Here is a 15,581-nt window from a genome sequence, read left to right as displayed (position 1 = left end):
TATATGATCAGGTGTGGCCAATGAGATACAGGTGAAGTCTGCTTGCAGTTCTTCCTTCCTGTCCATGTGCTGTGTGTGTGTGTGCGCGTGCACGCGCGCACGCATATCTATTCCTGTGTGTGTCCCCATGAACATGCCACGGTGGTGGCAAAGGTCAGAGAACAACTTGTCAGTTTTCTCCTTCTACCATGTAGGCTCTGGAGTTCAAGCTCAGGCCATTAGCCTTGGTGGCAAATGCTCTTCCCTGCTGCCCTGTCTCTCAGCCCATGCTTCAGCTTATGAGAGATCTCTGCCTTCCGTGTGCTCCATCACATCCAGATTCTGCAAAGCAGTTTTGCAGAGTCTCCCTCATTTCTTGGAAGCAGCTAGTGAAAGGGCAGCCCTTCCTCACCTGAGCAGCATTGAGCTTAGATGTGATTCTTAGAACTGTGGCAGCCATCATGTGACCACGTAGGAAGTCAGCCTGAAGATTTTCACACCCGAGGGCCATGACAACCAGGAAAGAATCCATTCAAAGTGCATCAAAGATTGTGATAGAAGACCTAAAACTTCCATCTTGTCAGAGGAAAAGATAGGTTAATCTAAGATATGAACACCGGCAAGGATTTTCTGAAAAAGACTCCAAATAACACAGGGGATATCCCAAGATTTGACAATGAGATTGGGTGAAACTAAAATGTTTCTGATAGTGGGTTGGTGGCCCACGCCTTTAATCCCAGCCCTTGGGAGGCTGAGGCAGGTGGATCTCTATGAGTGTGAAGCCAGCCTGGTCTACAGAGTGAGTTGCAGGACAGCCAAGGCCACACAGAGAAACCCTGTCTTGGAAAACAAACAAACAAAAAACAAAAAAAGAAAGAAAGAGGGAAGAGGGGCAGAGTACCCGACATATACATGAAGATACCATGATGAATACTTACTCTGTATGTTAACCGAAAAGCTTAGTTTACAACTCAAAAAGAGAGAAAGAACTCAGATTATTGAAGATATTTTCACATTATTAAAAGTGTCCCTGAAGCCTCTCAATCTAATCTCCCCACTTTGTTTGTTTGTTTACTTATTTCTATTTGACTGGCCTGAAACTCACTAGATAAATGTTGTATGATTTAACATGGGGACATGTGAACAAATATCTGTCACCACAGACAGGGTACCAATGACAGACCAAAAGAATGATTAAGCCAAGTCTAGTTTAGTGAACCAATGAGTTTACTGGGGTTGCTTATAGGCATATGGGTGAGGGGGTCACTGATGGGAGGATGGATGTCTCAAAGGCTGCCCCAGCACAGGCAGCAGCTCGGGGAAGCTGCATGCCTAGGGCTCTCTGCATGGCTTGCAAGCAGCTTGGCCACTTGGAGGGTACACTCTCTCTTTCTCTCTTTAGTAATTGTTTACTACTTTTATAGCCTTGGAAACAAACCTTGTAAATCTTTTTAACTTTCAGGATCTTCCTGGGCTTCCTAAATTTACTCTCTGAGTCTGAGGAATATTTTATCGCAGAGGGAATGCTACACAACAGTAGGCCCACATTGAACTTAGAAAAATCCTACCCTTGCCTTTGAACAATGGGCTTACAGGAATGTACCACCAGTTCAGGGTAGGCCTCTTGTGACTGGTTTGTACTTTCCCTGGGGGTGAGGGGTTCATAATTAGATGGTAGACCTCCAAATGCCCAGGAGCATCCACCACTGGTCCATAATGTGTTATAGCTCTGAGGGGAAAGGCATTCTGAATTTGGTAACCAAGGAATATCAGAAAGGCACACTGTACAACAAACCTCATACAGGAGATTTATTGGGAGAGAGAGACAGGAGGGTGGCTGCCTCTGCTTGGGGAGAAACAGCAGGCAACTAAGCAGGAGACAAGCTTTATGTAGGGTTTCTTGGGGGTGGAGTTTTCTAGGGTAGGGATTGGTGGGATTTCAGGGCAAGCCCAGAAGTGGTGGGGTCTGGTGAGTTTTTGAAACTAGAATGGCCTTGGGCCTTTTACCCTACACATGGACCGCATGATCTAACATCCACTTTCCACATGGAAACCTGTCCTCACCACAGCCCTCCCTCGCCTGCCTGAATTTGGGCTGCTGCTTATCCTTGAAGCCATGCTCTCCCTGTAAAACCTTCACAGCTTGGTGTGGTGGGGGTTACACATCCACAGTTCCCACACCTGGGAGGTGGAGGCAGGGGGATTGCAAGGTCAGACCAGCCTAGGATACATGTGAAATCCCTCTCTCAAAAACAAAACAAAACAAAGAAACAGACCTTGCCCTTTCTATGGCACAAACCAGTTCCTCTTCTCCTGTGAACTGGCCCTCCCTCCCAGGGGAGGAGGTCTGGTCCTGGGGCCAAGAAGGTCTGTGCTGGGGCAACCCAGGCCTGACAGAGTTCATTCACTTCGGTCAGCTCCACTATGGCTCAGTCATGATTTTGTGATGGCTAATGTTATGTTTGGAAGTTGATCATCTCTGTGCTTATAACTATAAAGCAAAATCAGACCTCCAAATGTTAACGATGGTTAAGGCTTACATTTTTTTTTTTTTAACTACTATTTCAGCTTCTGTAAACAAGCTTGTTTTGTTCTAGAGGACCTTCTGCTTGCACCAGATAAAATGTAGCTTTGTATTCTTTGCCATTATAAACCCGTGTCTGACCGAGGTGGCTGGGAGCTGCATTAGGGCATCTGAAGTCCCAGGTGTAGACCTGGCACCAGTATCTGAGTAAAAGCTTCTTCTTCTTCTTCTTCTTCTTCTTCTTCTTCTTCTTCTTCTTCTTCTTCTTCTTCTTCTTCTTCTTCTTCTTCTTTTCTCCTCCTCCTCCTCCTCCTCCTCCTCCTCCTCCTCCTCCTCCTTCTTCTTCTTCTGGTTTTTCGAGATCGGGTTCTATGTAACAGCCCTGGCTGTCCTGGACTCACTTTGTAGTCCAGGATGGCCTCGAACTCACAGAGATCCACCTGCCTCTGCCTCTGCTGGGATTAAAGGCAGGTGTGCACCATCACGCCTGGCTTAAAAGCTTCTTCTTTGTTAAATGGTCAGGCTGGTGAGTCTCTGGACGACCCTAGACCCATAACCCTTTCATTGTGGTCCAGAGGCAGTCCCCTCAAGAACTTCCTTTTGAAACCAAAAGTTGAATAAGTGCTCCGTTCCGTTCCGTTCCGTTCCTCTGGCCTTCCTCTTGCGAAGCCGCGAGGCCAACCACAGCCTTCCTCTCTTCAGGGAGACTCAGAAACCTGTTGTTACCTTCTGCCTTCACTGTCTATGAAATGAAATCACCCATGAGGATTTTCTGTCTTCTCTTCCCTGTTTGATTGGCTTTTCTTTCTCAAGACTGTCCTGAATCAGTAGCAGATGCCCATCAGCAACCCCAAACCCTAGTGGGGGGCGGGGCCCGTCGGCACACATCTTTAATCCTGCCATTCAAGAGACAGAGATACCCCTATTTCTATTTCTGAGTTATGGGCTAGAGGTGCCATGCTCTGATTGGCTCTCTGGAAGCCCAGGAAGGGGAGGGAGGGAAGGATGGTTCCTATTGAGCAAACTGAATGCTGGGTAGAAAATGCCACAGCGTCCCCTTCCCCATCTTCCTCCCCTCTCTGCAGCTGCAAGGCAGTGCCTGTTGATTTAGCACCTAGCTCTGGAGTGAGTACAGTTCTGAGACAGCACCAAGATCTCCATCACCATGTATTTCTGCCTGCTCCCAGTGGCCCATGTAAACCGTGATTGAGGTTATTTTGTAAAATAATTTCTTGAGGGGCTAGGAATCGAGCCCATAGCCTTTTGCATGCTAGACTAGCATTCTGCTACTGAGTCACCACTCAGCCTGGGTCACATCCCCAGTCCTTTCATAATAGAGTTGGACGTTGTGACAAGTGATATTAGGGAGGCTGAGGCGAGCAAGAAGATCACAATTAAAGGTCAACTTGCCTCAACAGGAAAAGAATTTGCAAATGTAATTAAGAGCCCATATTGGTGGTGATAGTAAGAGGTGTTTTTTGTTGTTGTTGTTTTTTAATTTAAAGAAAGCATCTCTTTCCATAGCCCTGTCTTGGAACTCACTATGTATACCAGGCTGGCCTCAGTCTCAAGAGACTCACCTGTCTCCGTATCCTGGAACTAAAGGCATGCACCACCATGCCACGCTCTGTATGAGTATCTTTGATGGGCCTTACCTAAAAAGATGAGCCCTGAAAGGGACCAGCATTTTCCTGGCAAAGCAGACATGAAGTGTGAAGCAATTCAATTCACGGGCATTCTCTGGTCCTGGCTCTATTTTATTATTTTTAGTTTTAAAATTAACTTATTTATCTTTTTTTTTCTTTTCTTCATGAGACAGGTTTTTTCTGTGTAGCCTTGGCTGTCCTGGACTCGCTTTGTAGACCAGACTGGCCTGGTAATTTATTTATCTTCTGTGCAGTGTTTTGCCTGCATGCACGCATACCTGTATACCATGTGCATGCCTGATTCCTGCAGAAGCCAGAAGAGGGCGTCAGATCCCTTGGAACAATTCTGAGCTGTCCTGTAGGAGCAGAAATAGAACCCGGGACCTCTGGAAGAGCAGCAAGTGTCCTAACTGCTGAGCCACCCCCGCCAGCCCTGACACTGGCTTTAAATTAGAGGAAGCAGGTGACCAGAAATGTAGGAAACACAAGTGACCTGTGGTTGACAGCCAACAAGGAAGCAGGGACATCTGTCCTGCAGCCCCATGGAACTGATTTCTGACCAAGGTTGAGAGGGAAATGTCCCTTCGGAGGCTCCTGAAGCTCAGCTCTAACCATGCAGCGCCAAGTGTTTACCCATGGATCTGTGCATCTGTGAGCATTGTTTTAGGATGCTCAGAGCGTGGTAATCAGTTATACAGCAGAAGAAAACAAGCCTGCTCCCTGATAGAAGGTAAGGCTCTGTGAGTAGAGCGGCTTCACTTCAGTCATCCTCTTTTTTTTTTTTTTTAAGTTATTTATTATTATGTATACAGTGCTTTGCCTGCATGCATACCTGCAGGTCAGAAGAGGGCACCAGATCACATTACAGATGGTTGTGAGTCACCATGTGGTTGCTGGGAATTGAACTCAGGACCCCTGGAAGAGCAGTCAGTGCTCTTAACCGCTGAGCTATTTCTCCAGCCCGCTTCTGTCATCCTTACCCCCTCCCCCGCAACAGGACCTGGAGCGCTGTCCTAGTAAGACCAACTTCCTACTCAGGAGAGGGCAGGGCAAGAGCCCAGCCCTTCTTTATTTGACTCCCACCAGCCAACTCCCTGCTCACAAGGGTTCCATGGCCCTGTGTGGTTGGACCTTCCATGAGGCCCGTGCCCCTCAGGCCCAGGAGGGAGCTTGTCCAATCTCCACCTCCGAGGCTTTGGAGACCTTTGGCCAGTTCTATTGATCTTCACTCCTGGGCAGGCAACGGGACCATCAACAGACGCCATGACGGCTCTGTTGCTCCTGGGACCCCTGCTGATAAGCCTGGATTTGACACTTTCGGTGAGGACTGTGGATCCTAGGATTGGACCAGGATAACACTGAGGGTGTCCCTGTCCCAACTTTGACCTCTGCCTGTCACCTGATAGTTCAGGTGGCTGGGAGATTTGTCTGGGGGAAGGCGCAGGCAGCCCAGAAGGCCCAAACAAAGGAGATAGCAGTCCACACTGGTGGATGTGAGGACACGGACTACATTTGTGGGGGAGACAACGGGAAGAGGGGGAGGAGGGCTAAGTCTTGCAAGGAAATCCTGTACTTCGGAGAGGTGGAAGGAGGCTAAGGCCTAACATAAGATCAAGGAAAGTCTGGGATTGTCGGCAACGCTCCTGTCTTCTCTCTCCTGTAGACTCCACCGTGGAAAGGCCCCAAGGAGTTCAAGCATGGAGCTGATGACCTCACCGTGGGTAAGTGACCTGGCTCTTCTTCCTAATCTACCCTCCGGTGGGGTGAGTGTGCTCCAGCCTGCATGATCTCCATGCAGCCTCGGGCCTCTGGAGCAGACAGGAGGGATCCTGAGCAAAGCTGTTCAGTTGGCGTTCTGGTCTGGGTGCCCACCACAGAGCCAGAGGGGAGCAAGCTGTGTGCGCAGAGGGCAGCCTTCAGCTACTGAAGGCCTGTCTCAGAGCATGCTGGCCCTAGGTAGTGAGGGGAGGTGGGCTGTTGACTGATGCCGTCAAGCCTGCACTCTCCCCAGTCTTCCTCGGTTTCCCCACCTTCCCCCTTCTCCTTTCAACACAGCTGGAGGATGTCAGTGTGGTAGAGCCCAGACCCTCAGTGGGTGATGGGAGCCCAAGATCACAGATACCCAAAATGTCTCCAAATCCTAGCTTCTTCGTGCATGAGTTTGCTGTCTATGCCTCACTTTTCCCTGCCTGTAAAACAAGATGGATAAGAGTGAGTCACTCAGGGCTGCTGGGGAGGAGAAATGAGTTGCTTTTCCTTGTAAAGCAGATCGCCTCAAGGCCACTGCCTAGTAAAGGCCTGGAAAACCTTAGTTCTTACCCTAGGCTGTCGCTTACTGGGAGAGCACTTGCCCAGCATGTACACAGCCCTGGGTTTAATTTTCAGCACCATGGAAAGAAAAAAAAAATATGTCCTAAACTCTTAGTACATTTGATTTAGGTGAAGGGTTCCTACCACCCCCTCCCGCCCCAAACCCTGACAGAGGGCTTGTGAACACAAAACCCTACCATGGTGAGCCTTGTCTGGGGGGTCAAGCTGATGCTTGTAGTGTGACGTCTCACACTGAAGTCCAGCACCGTGTGACCCTCCGGCCTTTTCTCCTAACCTCACACTAAGCCAAACAGATGCTGTCCCTTTCATCCTGACCCAACAGTGCTCCCCTGCCCTAAAGCTCTAGGATCCTCCTCTCTCTTTATCACCCTGGTGCTACAACGACACTAAAATTAAAATAGCAACAAACATTTGTTGAGCACACACTAGGTGCCGGGCTTCTGGTCCCAAGAACGGACACTAAGCTACACAGCGTCCCTTGAAGCAGTTATTTCTTCTTCTTTTTGAGATTATAATCACGTTATCCTGCCCCCTTTTTCCTCCCTCCAAGCTCTTCCACACCCCACCCCACCCCCGCAAGGACAGTTATTTCTTATGATGAATTATGTTCTACCCAGCTACCATGAACATCAAATTCACAAATCCTATTAGGTTCTGCGAGCCACTGGGCTAGGACATTTTCATCACCTGTTAAGATGTAACCTTGTTGCATATGGCTTCTGTTTAAAGACATGTTATTCAGTATGCACGTTGATGGTCCCTTAACATCTTGATTATATAATGAAGAGAAAGCTCTGCCCCTGGTCTAAAGAGTTCAGGATAGAGGGAGGGCAACAGGTAGGGACTGAGGGATGCTGGGAGACCCTGGAGGTCAGGTCCACTTTGGTTAAAAAGGTACCTCAGCTGCTTGTCCTGGGTCTGAGTCTAAACACCATACAGTTCCATAAAGATCACGAAGGCACTGCTGGTAGCTTCTTTGGCTTTGTTTTGGCTTGTGATGTCTTGCCCATCTTAGGCAACCTCTATAAGTGCTGACCTATACCTGCAACCTGAATCACAAATACTGGTTAGGGGTTACAAATAAATGTTTACAAAGCTGGCCGACCTGCAAACAATTGCAAGTCAGTGCATGACGAAGAATGGTTAAGAGACCTAAATATTTATTTATTTATCTTGAGACAGGGTTTCTGTGTATACCTCTGGCTGTCCAAGAACTCTCTGTGTAGACCAGGCTGGCCTTGAACTCACAGAGACCCACTTGCTTCTGCCTCCCAAGTGCTGGGAATAAAGGCGTGCACCTCCCCACCCCCTTACACATTTATTAAGCGCACTTTTTTTTTTTTTGGTTTTTCGAAGGGCAACTTTGTAACAAGCACCTGGCTTTCAGATTTGGCCGGGGTGGAGGAGCTTGCAAGTGCTGGAGTCAGCAGCCTATGCCAGCTCTCTGGCTCTTAGAAGCCAGCGTTCTAGGCAGGAGGCAGTCTTGAAGGCATAACGGCTCTTTGAGGTTCTTTTCTTTTTCCAGCCAGGCCCCATGAGGTAGAGCCTGGGCAGCTGGGCATAGGGGGGGCCTCAGAAGTGTGTTCTTCCCACAGTCCTCACTGTCGATGGGAAGCTCTGCCACTTTCCCTTCCAGCACCACCGTCGTCTGTACCACAAATGCATCCGCAAGGGCCGGCCAGGCTCCCGGCCCTGGTAAGCGTTTCTAGTAAGGGTTGGAGGAGGGGCCTGGATGAAATGGAGTCTGCCTGTCATCTGTCTAAGAATTGCTTTTGGTCAAGGCAAGGTAGTGGGGTGGTGGGGTGGTGGGGGTGGTGAGGGTGTTAAGGAGGGCTAGCCAGCCTCAGGCAATGCAGGGAAACCCCTTCTACTTCCCCAGGTGTGCTACCACCTCCAACTTTGATGAGGACCAGCAATGGGGGTACTGCTTGGAACCCAAGAAGGTGAAAGGTATTGTGCAAACCCTGGGTGGCCCAAGGCCATCTCCTGATCTTCTCCCCAGTCCCACCCACCTACTAGGTAGCATCAGACCCGCACACGTGGGAGTCTGGGCCAAGCCCCTTCCTTTCTCTTACTTCATCCTTTCCAACGTCAGCAGAACAATCCTGGCAAAAGGGACCACCATTTTACAGATGAGCTTAGGGACTAGAGCTTGGCTTCTGTAGTTCTATGACAAGCGAGTTCAGTCAGGGCATTGATGCCTACTCGCGTCGTTCAGACTCCCTGTGCTTCCTTTGGGGTCCACCTCTCAGACCACTGCAGCAAACACAGCCCCTGCCATGAAGGAGGGACGTGCGTGAACACCCCCAGCGGCCCCCTCTGTCTCTGCCCTGAACACCTCACGGGGAAGCACTGTCAGAGAGGTAAGAGGACCTGCTTCCCAGCAAGAGGTCCCTTGGAGCCTCGGAGATTTGGCATGGCCCCCACTGGCCTCCTTTTGTCCCCAGAGAAATGCTTTGAACCCCAGCTCCTCCAATTCTTCCATGAGAATGAGACATGGCTTAGAGCGGGGCCAGCAGATGTGGCCAGGTGCCAGTGCAAAGGTCCTGAGGCTCACTGCAAGCCTGTGGCCAGTCAGGGTAAGTGGGGAGGAGGGCAGAAAGCCGGGAGCCCCTGGTAGAAGGCTGGGTAGTGTGATATACCCAGGGATGGCCCAATTTGTGCCTCCTCGCCAGCCTGCAGCACCAATCAGTGCCTTCATGGAGGCAGCTGCCTCCAGGTGGAGGGCCACGAATTGTGCCGTTGCCCTGTGGGGTACACCGGACGTTTTTGCGACATAGGTGAGTTGGGATCCCACGTGAGAAATGTTTGTGGAGGTGGATAAGGGAGAATGGAAAAGTGAACCCCTATCTCTCTAGACGTTAATGCGACCTGCTATGATGGCAGTGGGTTCAGCTACCGGGGCCAGGCTAGAACCACTCTGTCGGGTGCGCCATGTCAGCGGTGGGCCTCCGAGGCCACCTACTGGAACATGACTGCGAAGCAAGCGCTAAGCCGGGGCCTGGGCCACCACGCATTCTGCAGGTTCGCGGGGAGGGATGGGGCAGGGCAATTTGCTTCCCCTTTGGGCCTCCAGGGCCTCCCCATGTTTTAACAGAGCTCCCTTTTGAAATTGCAGGAACCCGGATAATGACACACGTCCATGGTGCTACGTCTGGAGTGGTGACAGGCTGAGCTGGGACTATTGCGACCTGGAGCAGTGCCAGGCTCCAATCCAGGCAACACTCATACCTCGAGTTACCCTTGAACGGCAGGACTTGCTGGTGCCCTGGCCTTCCACACTGCAGAAGCCTCAGCCCACGTCCCAGGAGCCATCTGTGTCCCATGCACTAGACGGTTAGGCAGAAGGGGAGGAGCAGCACCGAGGATGTGGGCCACCCCCCCCCCCCCCCCCCCCCCCCCCCCCGCTTATTTCAGGCAGCCTGTAGGCGGTGTCCCCGGCCTCAGCCAGTCTCTCCTTCCATCCACAGCCTCGTCAGAGCATCACACCAGGACCAGCACAGTGGGCTGCGGACAGCGGTTCCGCAAGCGACTGTCCTCGCTCAGGCGCGTGATAGGCGGACTAGTGGCTCTCCCTGGGTCGCATCCCTACATCGCCGCACTGTACTGGGGCGACAACTTCTGCGGCGGCAGCCTCATCGCCCCCTGCTGGGTGCTGACCGCGGCTCACTGCCTGCAGAACCGGCAAGCGCCGCCCTCAGGGACCCCCTAGCCCGCTCCTACCCTACCTGCACCCTACTCTTCCCCGCCTTTCTAGAGCTCCTCCGGAGGGATGGAAACAGGGGTACCCCAAAAGGTCTGTATCCACTGAACATGCTGTCTGTCCTTCACCCCACCGCAGGCCGGCCCCCCAGGAACTGACAGTGGTGCTTGGTCAAGATCGCCATAACCGAAGCTGCGAGCATTGCCAGACACTGGCTGTGAACTCCTACCACCTTCATGAGGGCTTCTCCTCCAGCACCTACCAACATGACTTGGGTGGGGTGACCCTGCAGGGATAGGGAGAAAGAATGGGGAGGGCTGGGTCCCTAGATCACAGTCTAACCTTTCCCTCTCGGGGTAGCTTTACTGCGCCTGCAGGAAAGCGAAAACAACAACTGCGCAAACCTGTCGCCTCACATCCAACCGGTGTGTCTGCCCAGCAGTGCAGCTCCACCCTCTGAGACAGTGATCTGTGAGGTGGCCGGCTGGGGTCACCAGTTTGAGGGTAAGCACAGCTGTTGGGGGCTGGTTGGAGACTTTTGGCTATGAGCGTGAACTTTTGGTAGCCTCCAATGAGTTTGGGGGACACATTTCACTGGCCTGACAGTTGTAAAAATGTGCAGGGCCCTTGTCTCTGTAGCATGACCTTCCAAGAATCTAGAATTTGCTGTGGAGATTCTAGTTTACTTCTATTGTGGTGATAAAGACCATGACCAAATCCAGCTTAGGCAGAAAAGGCTTTATTTGCCTTGCAAGGTCCACTACTGGGGGAAGCCATGGCAGGAACTTGGGGGCAAGAACTGAGGCAGAAAGCAGGAAGGGACAGTCCTTGCTGCCTTGCTCCTCGTGGCTTGATCAACTTTGTTTTTAAAAATTCATTTATTGCCGGGCATGGTGTCTCACACCTTTAATCCCAGCAGGAGGATCTCTGTGAGTTTGAAGAGGCAGAGGCAGGAGGATTTCTGTGAATTAGAGGCCAGCCCACTTTACAAAGAGAGTTCCAGGACAGCCAGGACTACACAGAGAAACCCTGCCTCAAAAAGCCATTTTTTTCATTTATTTTTATTTTATGTTCATGCATGACTGTCTGCATGCATATATGTGCACCATGTATGTGCCTGGTATAGGAGAAGCCAGATCTGGAGCCACCATGTGGGTGGGTGCTGGGAACTGAACCAAGGTCCTCTGCAAGAACAGCAAGTACTGTTTGTTTGTTTGTTTGTTTGTTTCAAGACAGGGTTTCTCTTGTAGTCCTGGCTGTCCTGGACTCACTTTGTAGACCAGGTTCCTCGGAGTCACAGAAATCCGCCTGCCTCTGCCTCCTGAGTGCTGGGATTAAAGGTGTGCGCCACCACGCCTGGGTATAGCAAGTACTCAACCTCAGAGCCATCCCCCACACCTCAACCTTCTCTCTCTCTCTCTCTCTCTCTCTCTCTCTCTCTCTCTCTCTCTCTCTCTCTTTCCGGAGACAGGTTTTCTCTGTGTAGTCCTGGCTGTCCAGGAACTCTGTTGACCAGGCTGGAGAGCCACCTGCTTCTGTCTCACCAGTGCTAGGATTAAAGTCCACCAGTGCCTGGCTCAGCTTGCTTTCTTATACAACCCAGGCCCACCTATTCAGCGTGGCACCACCCACAGTGGGCTGGGCCCTCTCACATCAATCATTAATCAAGAAAATGGCCCACAGACATTTCCATAGGCCAATCTTATGGAGGCATCTTCTCAAGTGAAGTTCTTTCTACCCAGATGTCGCTGGTTTATGTCAAATTGACAAACAGTAACACTGCACAGGATTACAGAGAGAACTGAGCTTTCTCATGCTTATCTCTGGGCTCGAAATTACAAACTGGGACTTTGTCCCCACGCTGGAACAATGGGGGGAACTATTTTGGGAGCCAGGTTCTGAGCCACTGCGTGGGAGAGAGTAAGGGGCAGGGCTTCCTGTTAGCCCTATTCGCTCCAATCCCAGCTCTTCTCTGGTCTTCAAGCTTCCTCGCCTGTGAACTAGTTATTGGCAGGTCCCACCACTCAGCCTTGCTGTGAGGGAGCAAAGTCAGAGTAGGTGTGGAATTGCCTGGTAACCTGGCCCACTCAGCAAGCTCAGGTCGCACGCCTGCTTTGCAGGGGCGGAGGAGTACGCCACCTTCCTGCAGGAGGCACAGGTACCCTTTATCTCCCAGGAGCGCTGCTCCGATCCTGAAGTGCATGGAAACGCCATCCTGCCTGGAATGCTTTGTGCTGGCTTCCTGGAGGGAGGCACCGACGCCTGCCAGGTCAGCTCTGGGGTCTTGGTTGGTCCCTTGCCCCTGCCTGTCAACCATAGGACAAGACCAAGGAGCTGCTTATCGTCCACCCAGGGTGATTCCGGGGGTCCTCTGGTGTGTGAGGAAGGAGCTGCAGAGAGCCAGATCACACTGAGAGGTGTCGTCAGCTGGGGCTCCGGGTGTGGGGACCGCAACAAACCTGGAGTCTACACCGACGTGGCTAACTACCTGGCTTGGATCCAGGAGCATATTGCTTCATAAGTAACCCAGCTTGGTCCTTCCCTCTTGTGTGCTCTTGGAACGGGAGGCTGAGTATGGCGTGATGGCCCACGTGAAGCTAATGCCCGGGTCTCTGGGGCACAGAAACTCAATAAAGTGCTTTGAGAATGCTCCTCAGAATTCCCCCTTGAAATGCCAAGCGGGGGGGGCACCAACTCCCTTGCTGCCTGATAAGGTAGTTGACCAGATGTCAGCACCAGGGGCTTGTCTAGGCCACCATATTTTCTCAGCCTTACTTTGTACAAGGAGGGCCCTGAACTTGCTCACCAGAACTCCTTCACTCTTTTTCCATAGTAACATGCTCTCCACCTCAACTATAGACCTCTGGGTCACCTGGGGAGCTTTCAGAGGCAGCGTTTAAGTCTGAGATCAGTGAGCTGGAGCCTCGAGGGAGAAGGCAGTGGTGGCCTCTTTTTACAACTCTGCAGGTAGAGAACCGTAGTTAGGAATGTTCCAGATTGGACCTGTGAGGCCCTGGGCTATATATACAGCACCTCCACTGAAGGGGTGGGGGTGGAGGGAAGGGCTTTGTGGGTTTTGCTGTTTGTTTGTTTGTTTGTTTGTTGAACTTTGAGCCTGGCATGGTGGTGCACGCTGGAGGCAAGGAATGTCTGAAGCTCTATTCTAAGCTACTAAAGTAAAAGCTGGGGTAAGAGGCAGCAGTCCATAAGCCTTCTGGGATATTGGAACTCTAAAACGAGGTCTTTTCGTTTTGGTCTGAGACAGGGTTTCTCTGTGTACTCTCGGCTGTCTTGGAACTTACTCTGTAGACCAGGCTGGCCTCGAACTCACAGCGATCTGCCTGCCTCTGCCTCCCAAGTGCTGGGATTAAAGGCGTGTGCCATGGCCGCCCAAATTCAAAGTAAGGTTTAATGGCTCCCTTGCAGGAGAGAAGTCTGGCTGTCCTGGACTCACTCTGTAGACCAGGCTGGCTTCGAACTCCACTTGCCTCTGCCTCCCGAGTGCTGGGATTAAAGGCGTGTGCCACCATGCCCAGCCACCAGCACTTTTCTTACTCTTAAAAATGTCATTGTTTATTGATTTATTGAGACATGATGCTGAGACTGTAGGCCTGTACCATCATACTCAGTTTATGGTCCTGGGGGAATCAATCCCAAAGCATTGTGCATAACAGGCAGGCACTCTGCTAACTGCCAGCTACAGCCCCAGCCCTTACACCCATCTTTCATTCTGTGGGAGATGTTCCCACCCACCCCACCCCCTTTTTTGGATGCAGCATCTTACTATGTAGGTCTTGGCTGGCCTGTGACTTGCTGTGTAGAGCAGGCTAAACTTGAACTTGCAGAGATACATTTGCCTCTACCTCCTGAGTCTGAGAATTGTGTGCCACCATGTTTGGCTTTTTAAAATTAAGGAAAGGAGAGAGAGAGAGAGAGAGAGAGAGAGAGAGAGAGAGAGAGAGAGAGAGAGAGAGAGAGAGAGAGAGAGAGAGAGAGAGAGAGAGAGAGAGGTGTTTGAGTGTGTCAAAGGGCTGTGTGGAGGTCAGAGGACAACTTTGTGAAATTGGTTCTCTCCTCCTGCCTTTATGTGGGCTCCAGGGATATGAGGCTCAGAGTACCAGGCTTACAAGGCAAGGCACTTTTACTTTTTGAGCCAATTAAAAAAAATTTATTATGTATACAGTATTATGCCCATATGTGTTTCTTGCATGCCAGAGGAGGACACCAGATCTCATTGTACATGGTTGTGCTTGCGGTTGCTGGGAATTGAACTCAGAACCTCTGGAAGAGCAGACAGTGCTCTTAACCTCTGACCCATCCCTCCAGCCCCTGAGCCAATTTTTAATAACTAAACGTTACAATTTCAAGATTTTTAAGTTATGTGTGTCTGTGGAACTGCATGCAGGTACCCAAAGAGGCCAGAAGGGGGCATCAGTGAGCTGCTTTACCTGGATGCTGGGAATTGAATTCTGGGTCCTCTGTGGAAACAGTTTCTTCTCTTCCACCAGACCTTTTTTTTTTTTTTTTTTTAAATTTAAATTGTATATGTGTGTGAGCTTGCCTAAGGAAGCCAGAGAGCCAGAGTTGTCAGATTTTGAGTGGGAATTACAGGCTTTGTATGCCAACAGAGGTGATGTTTGGAGTGCAACTCCGGTCCTGAGTAAGAGCACTTAACACTGCCATCTCTCCAACCCTTCACCCATCTTCCATTTCCTCCTATTGCTACTTTTAGAACCGCCCCCACCACTCAACTTCACCGCCCTCACATTCTCCTCTTAGGTAGCCGGTCTGTGACGTTTGCCTGACGTCATAGCCCCGCCCTGCGAATTTCACTGCGCGCCACAGGTGTTCTTAGCTCAGGCCACCCCTCTAGCGCAAGTTGCAGGGACTGACTCTGAGCGGAGATGGGTGACTGGAAGGGCTACATCAGTGCGGTGCTGCGGGATCAGCGCATCGATGACGTGGCCATCGTGGGCCACTTGGACAATCGCTGTGTGTGGGCATCACGGCCCGGGGGTCTACTGGCGGCCATCTCCCCACAGGAGGTGGGCGTGCTCACCGGGCCAGACCGGCACACCTTTCTGCAGACAGGTCTGAGCGTAGCAGGCCGGCGCTGCTGCGTTATCCGTGACTACCTGCTGGCCGAGGGCGACGGCGTACTGGATGCTCGCACCAAGGGGTTGGATGGGCGTGCGATCTGCGTGGGCCACACGCCACGGGCGCTCCTGGTGCTCATGGGCAGACGAGGTGTACATGGAGGCATCCTCAACAAGACAGTGCATGATCTGATTGGTGGGCTGCGTGAGCAGTGCTCCTAGGGAGACAGCCAGGACTGCCCATGGTGGTAGGGGGAACAGAATAAACCATAATGGGGCACTGTGGAATTATCCTCTTTGGG

At 51.2% G+C, this 15,581-nt stretch overlaps 2 protein-coding genes across 2 annotated transcripts; both read left to right on the top strand.

The window, feature by feature from the left end:
• Positions 1 to 5,306: 5,306 nt before the first annotated feature.
• On the top strand, positions 5,307 to 12,733 carry F12 (coagulation factor XII). The gene is made up of 14 exons (XM_051172071.1): positions 5,307 to 5,469; positions 5,813 to 5,870; positions 8,076 to 8,175; positions 8,360 to 8,430; positions 8,733 to 8,843; positions 8,928 to 9,059; positions 9,156 to 9,260; positions 9,339 to 9,504; positions 9,599 to 9,816; positions 9,951 to 10,164; positions 10,322 to 10,458; positions 10,544 to 10,687; positions 12,304 to 12,452; positions 12,537 to 12,733. The coding sequence occupies exons 1-14, from the start codon at positions 5,413 to 5,415 to the stop codon at positions 12,702 to 12,704; spliced, it is 1,830 nt and encodes a 609-aa protein (XP_051028028.1). The 5' UTR covers positions 5,307 to 5,412; the 3' UTR covers positions 12,705 to 12,733.
• Positions 12,734 to 14,982: 2,249 nt separating this feature from the next.
• On the top strand, positions 14,983 to 15,581 carry Pfn3 (profilin 3). The gene has a single exon (XM_051172352.1). The coding sequence runs from the start codon at positions 15,088 to 15,090 to the stop codon at positions 15,499 to 15,501; it is 414 nt and encodes a 137-aa protein (XP_051028309.1). The 5' UTR covers positions 14,983 to 15,087; the 3' UTR covers positions 15,502 to 15,581.

Source organism: Acomys russatus, chromosome 3 (assembly GCF_903995435.1).
Source record: "Acomys russatus chromosome 3, mAcoRus1.1, whole genome shotgun sequence".
In the NCBI taxonomy this organism is placed as follows: domain Eukaryota; kingdom Metazoa; phylum Chordata; class Mammalia; order Rodentia; family Muridae; genus Acomys; species Acomys russatus.
This window is presented reverse-complemented; position numbering and strand designations above follow the sequence as displayed.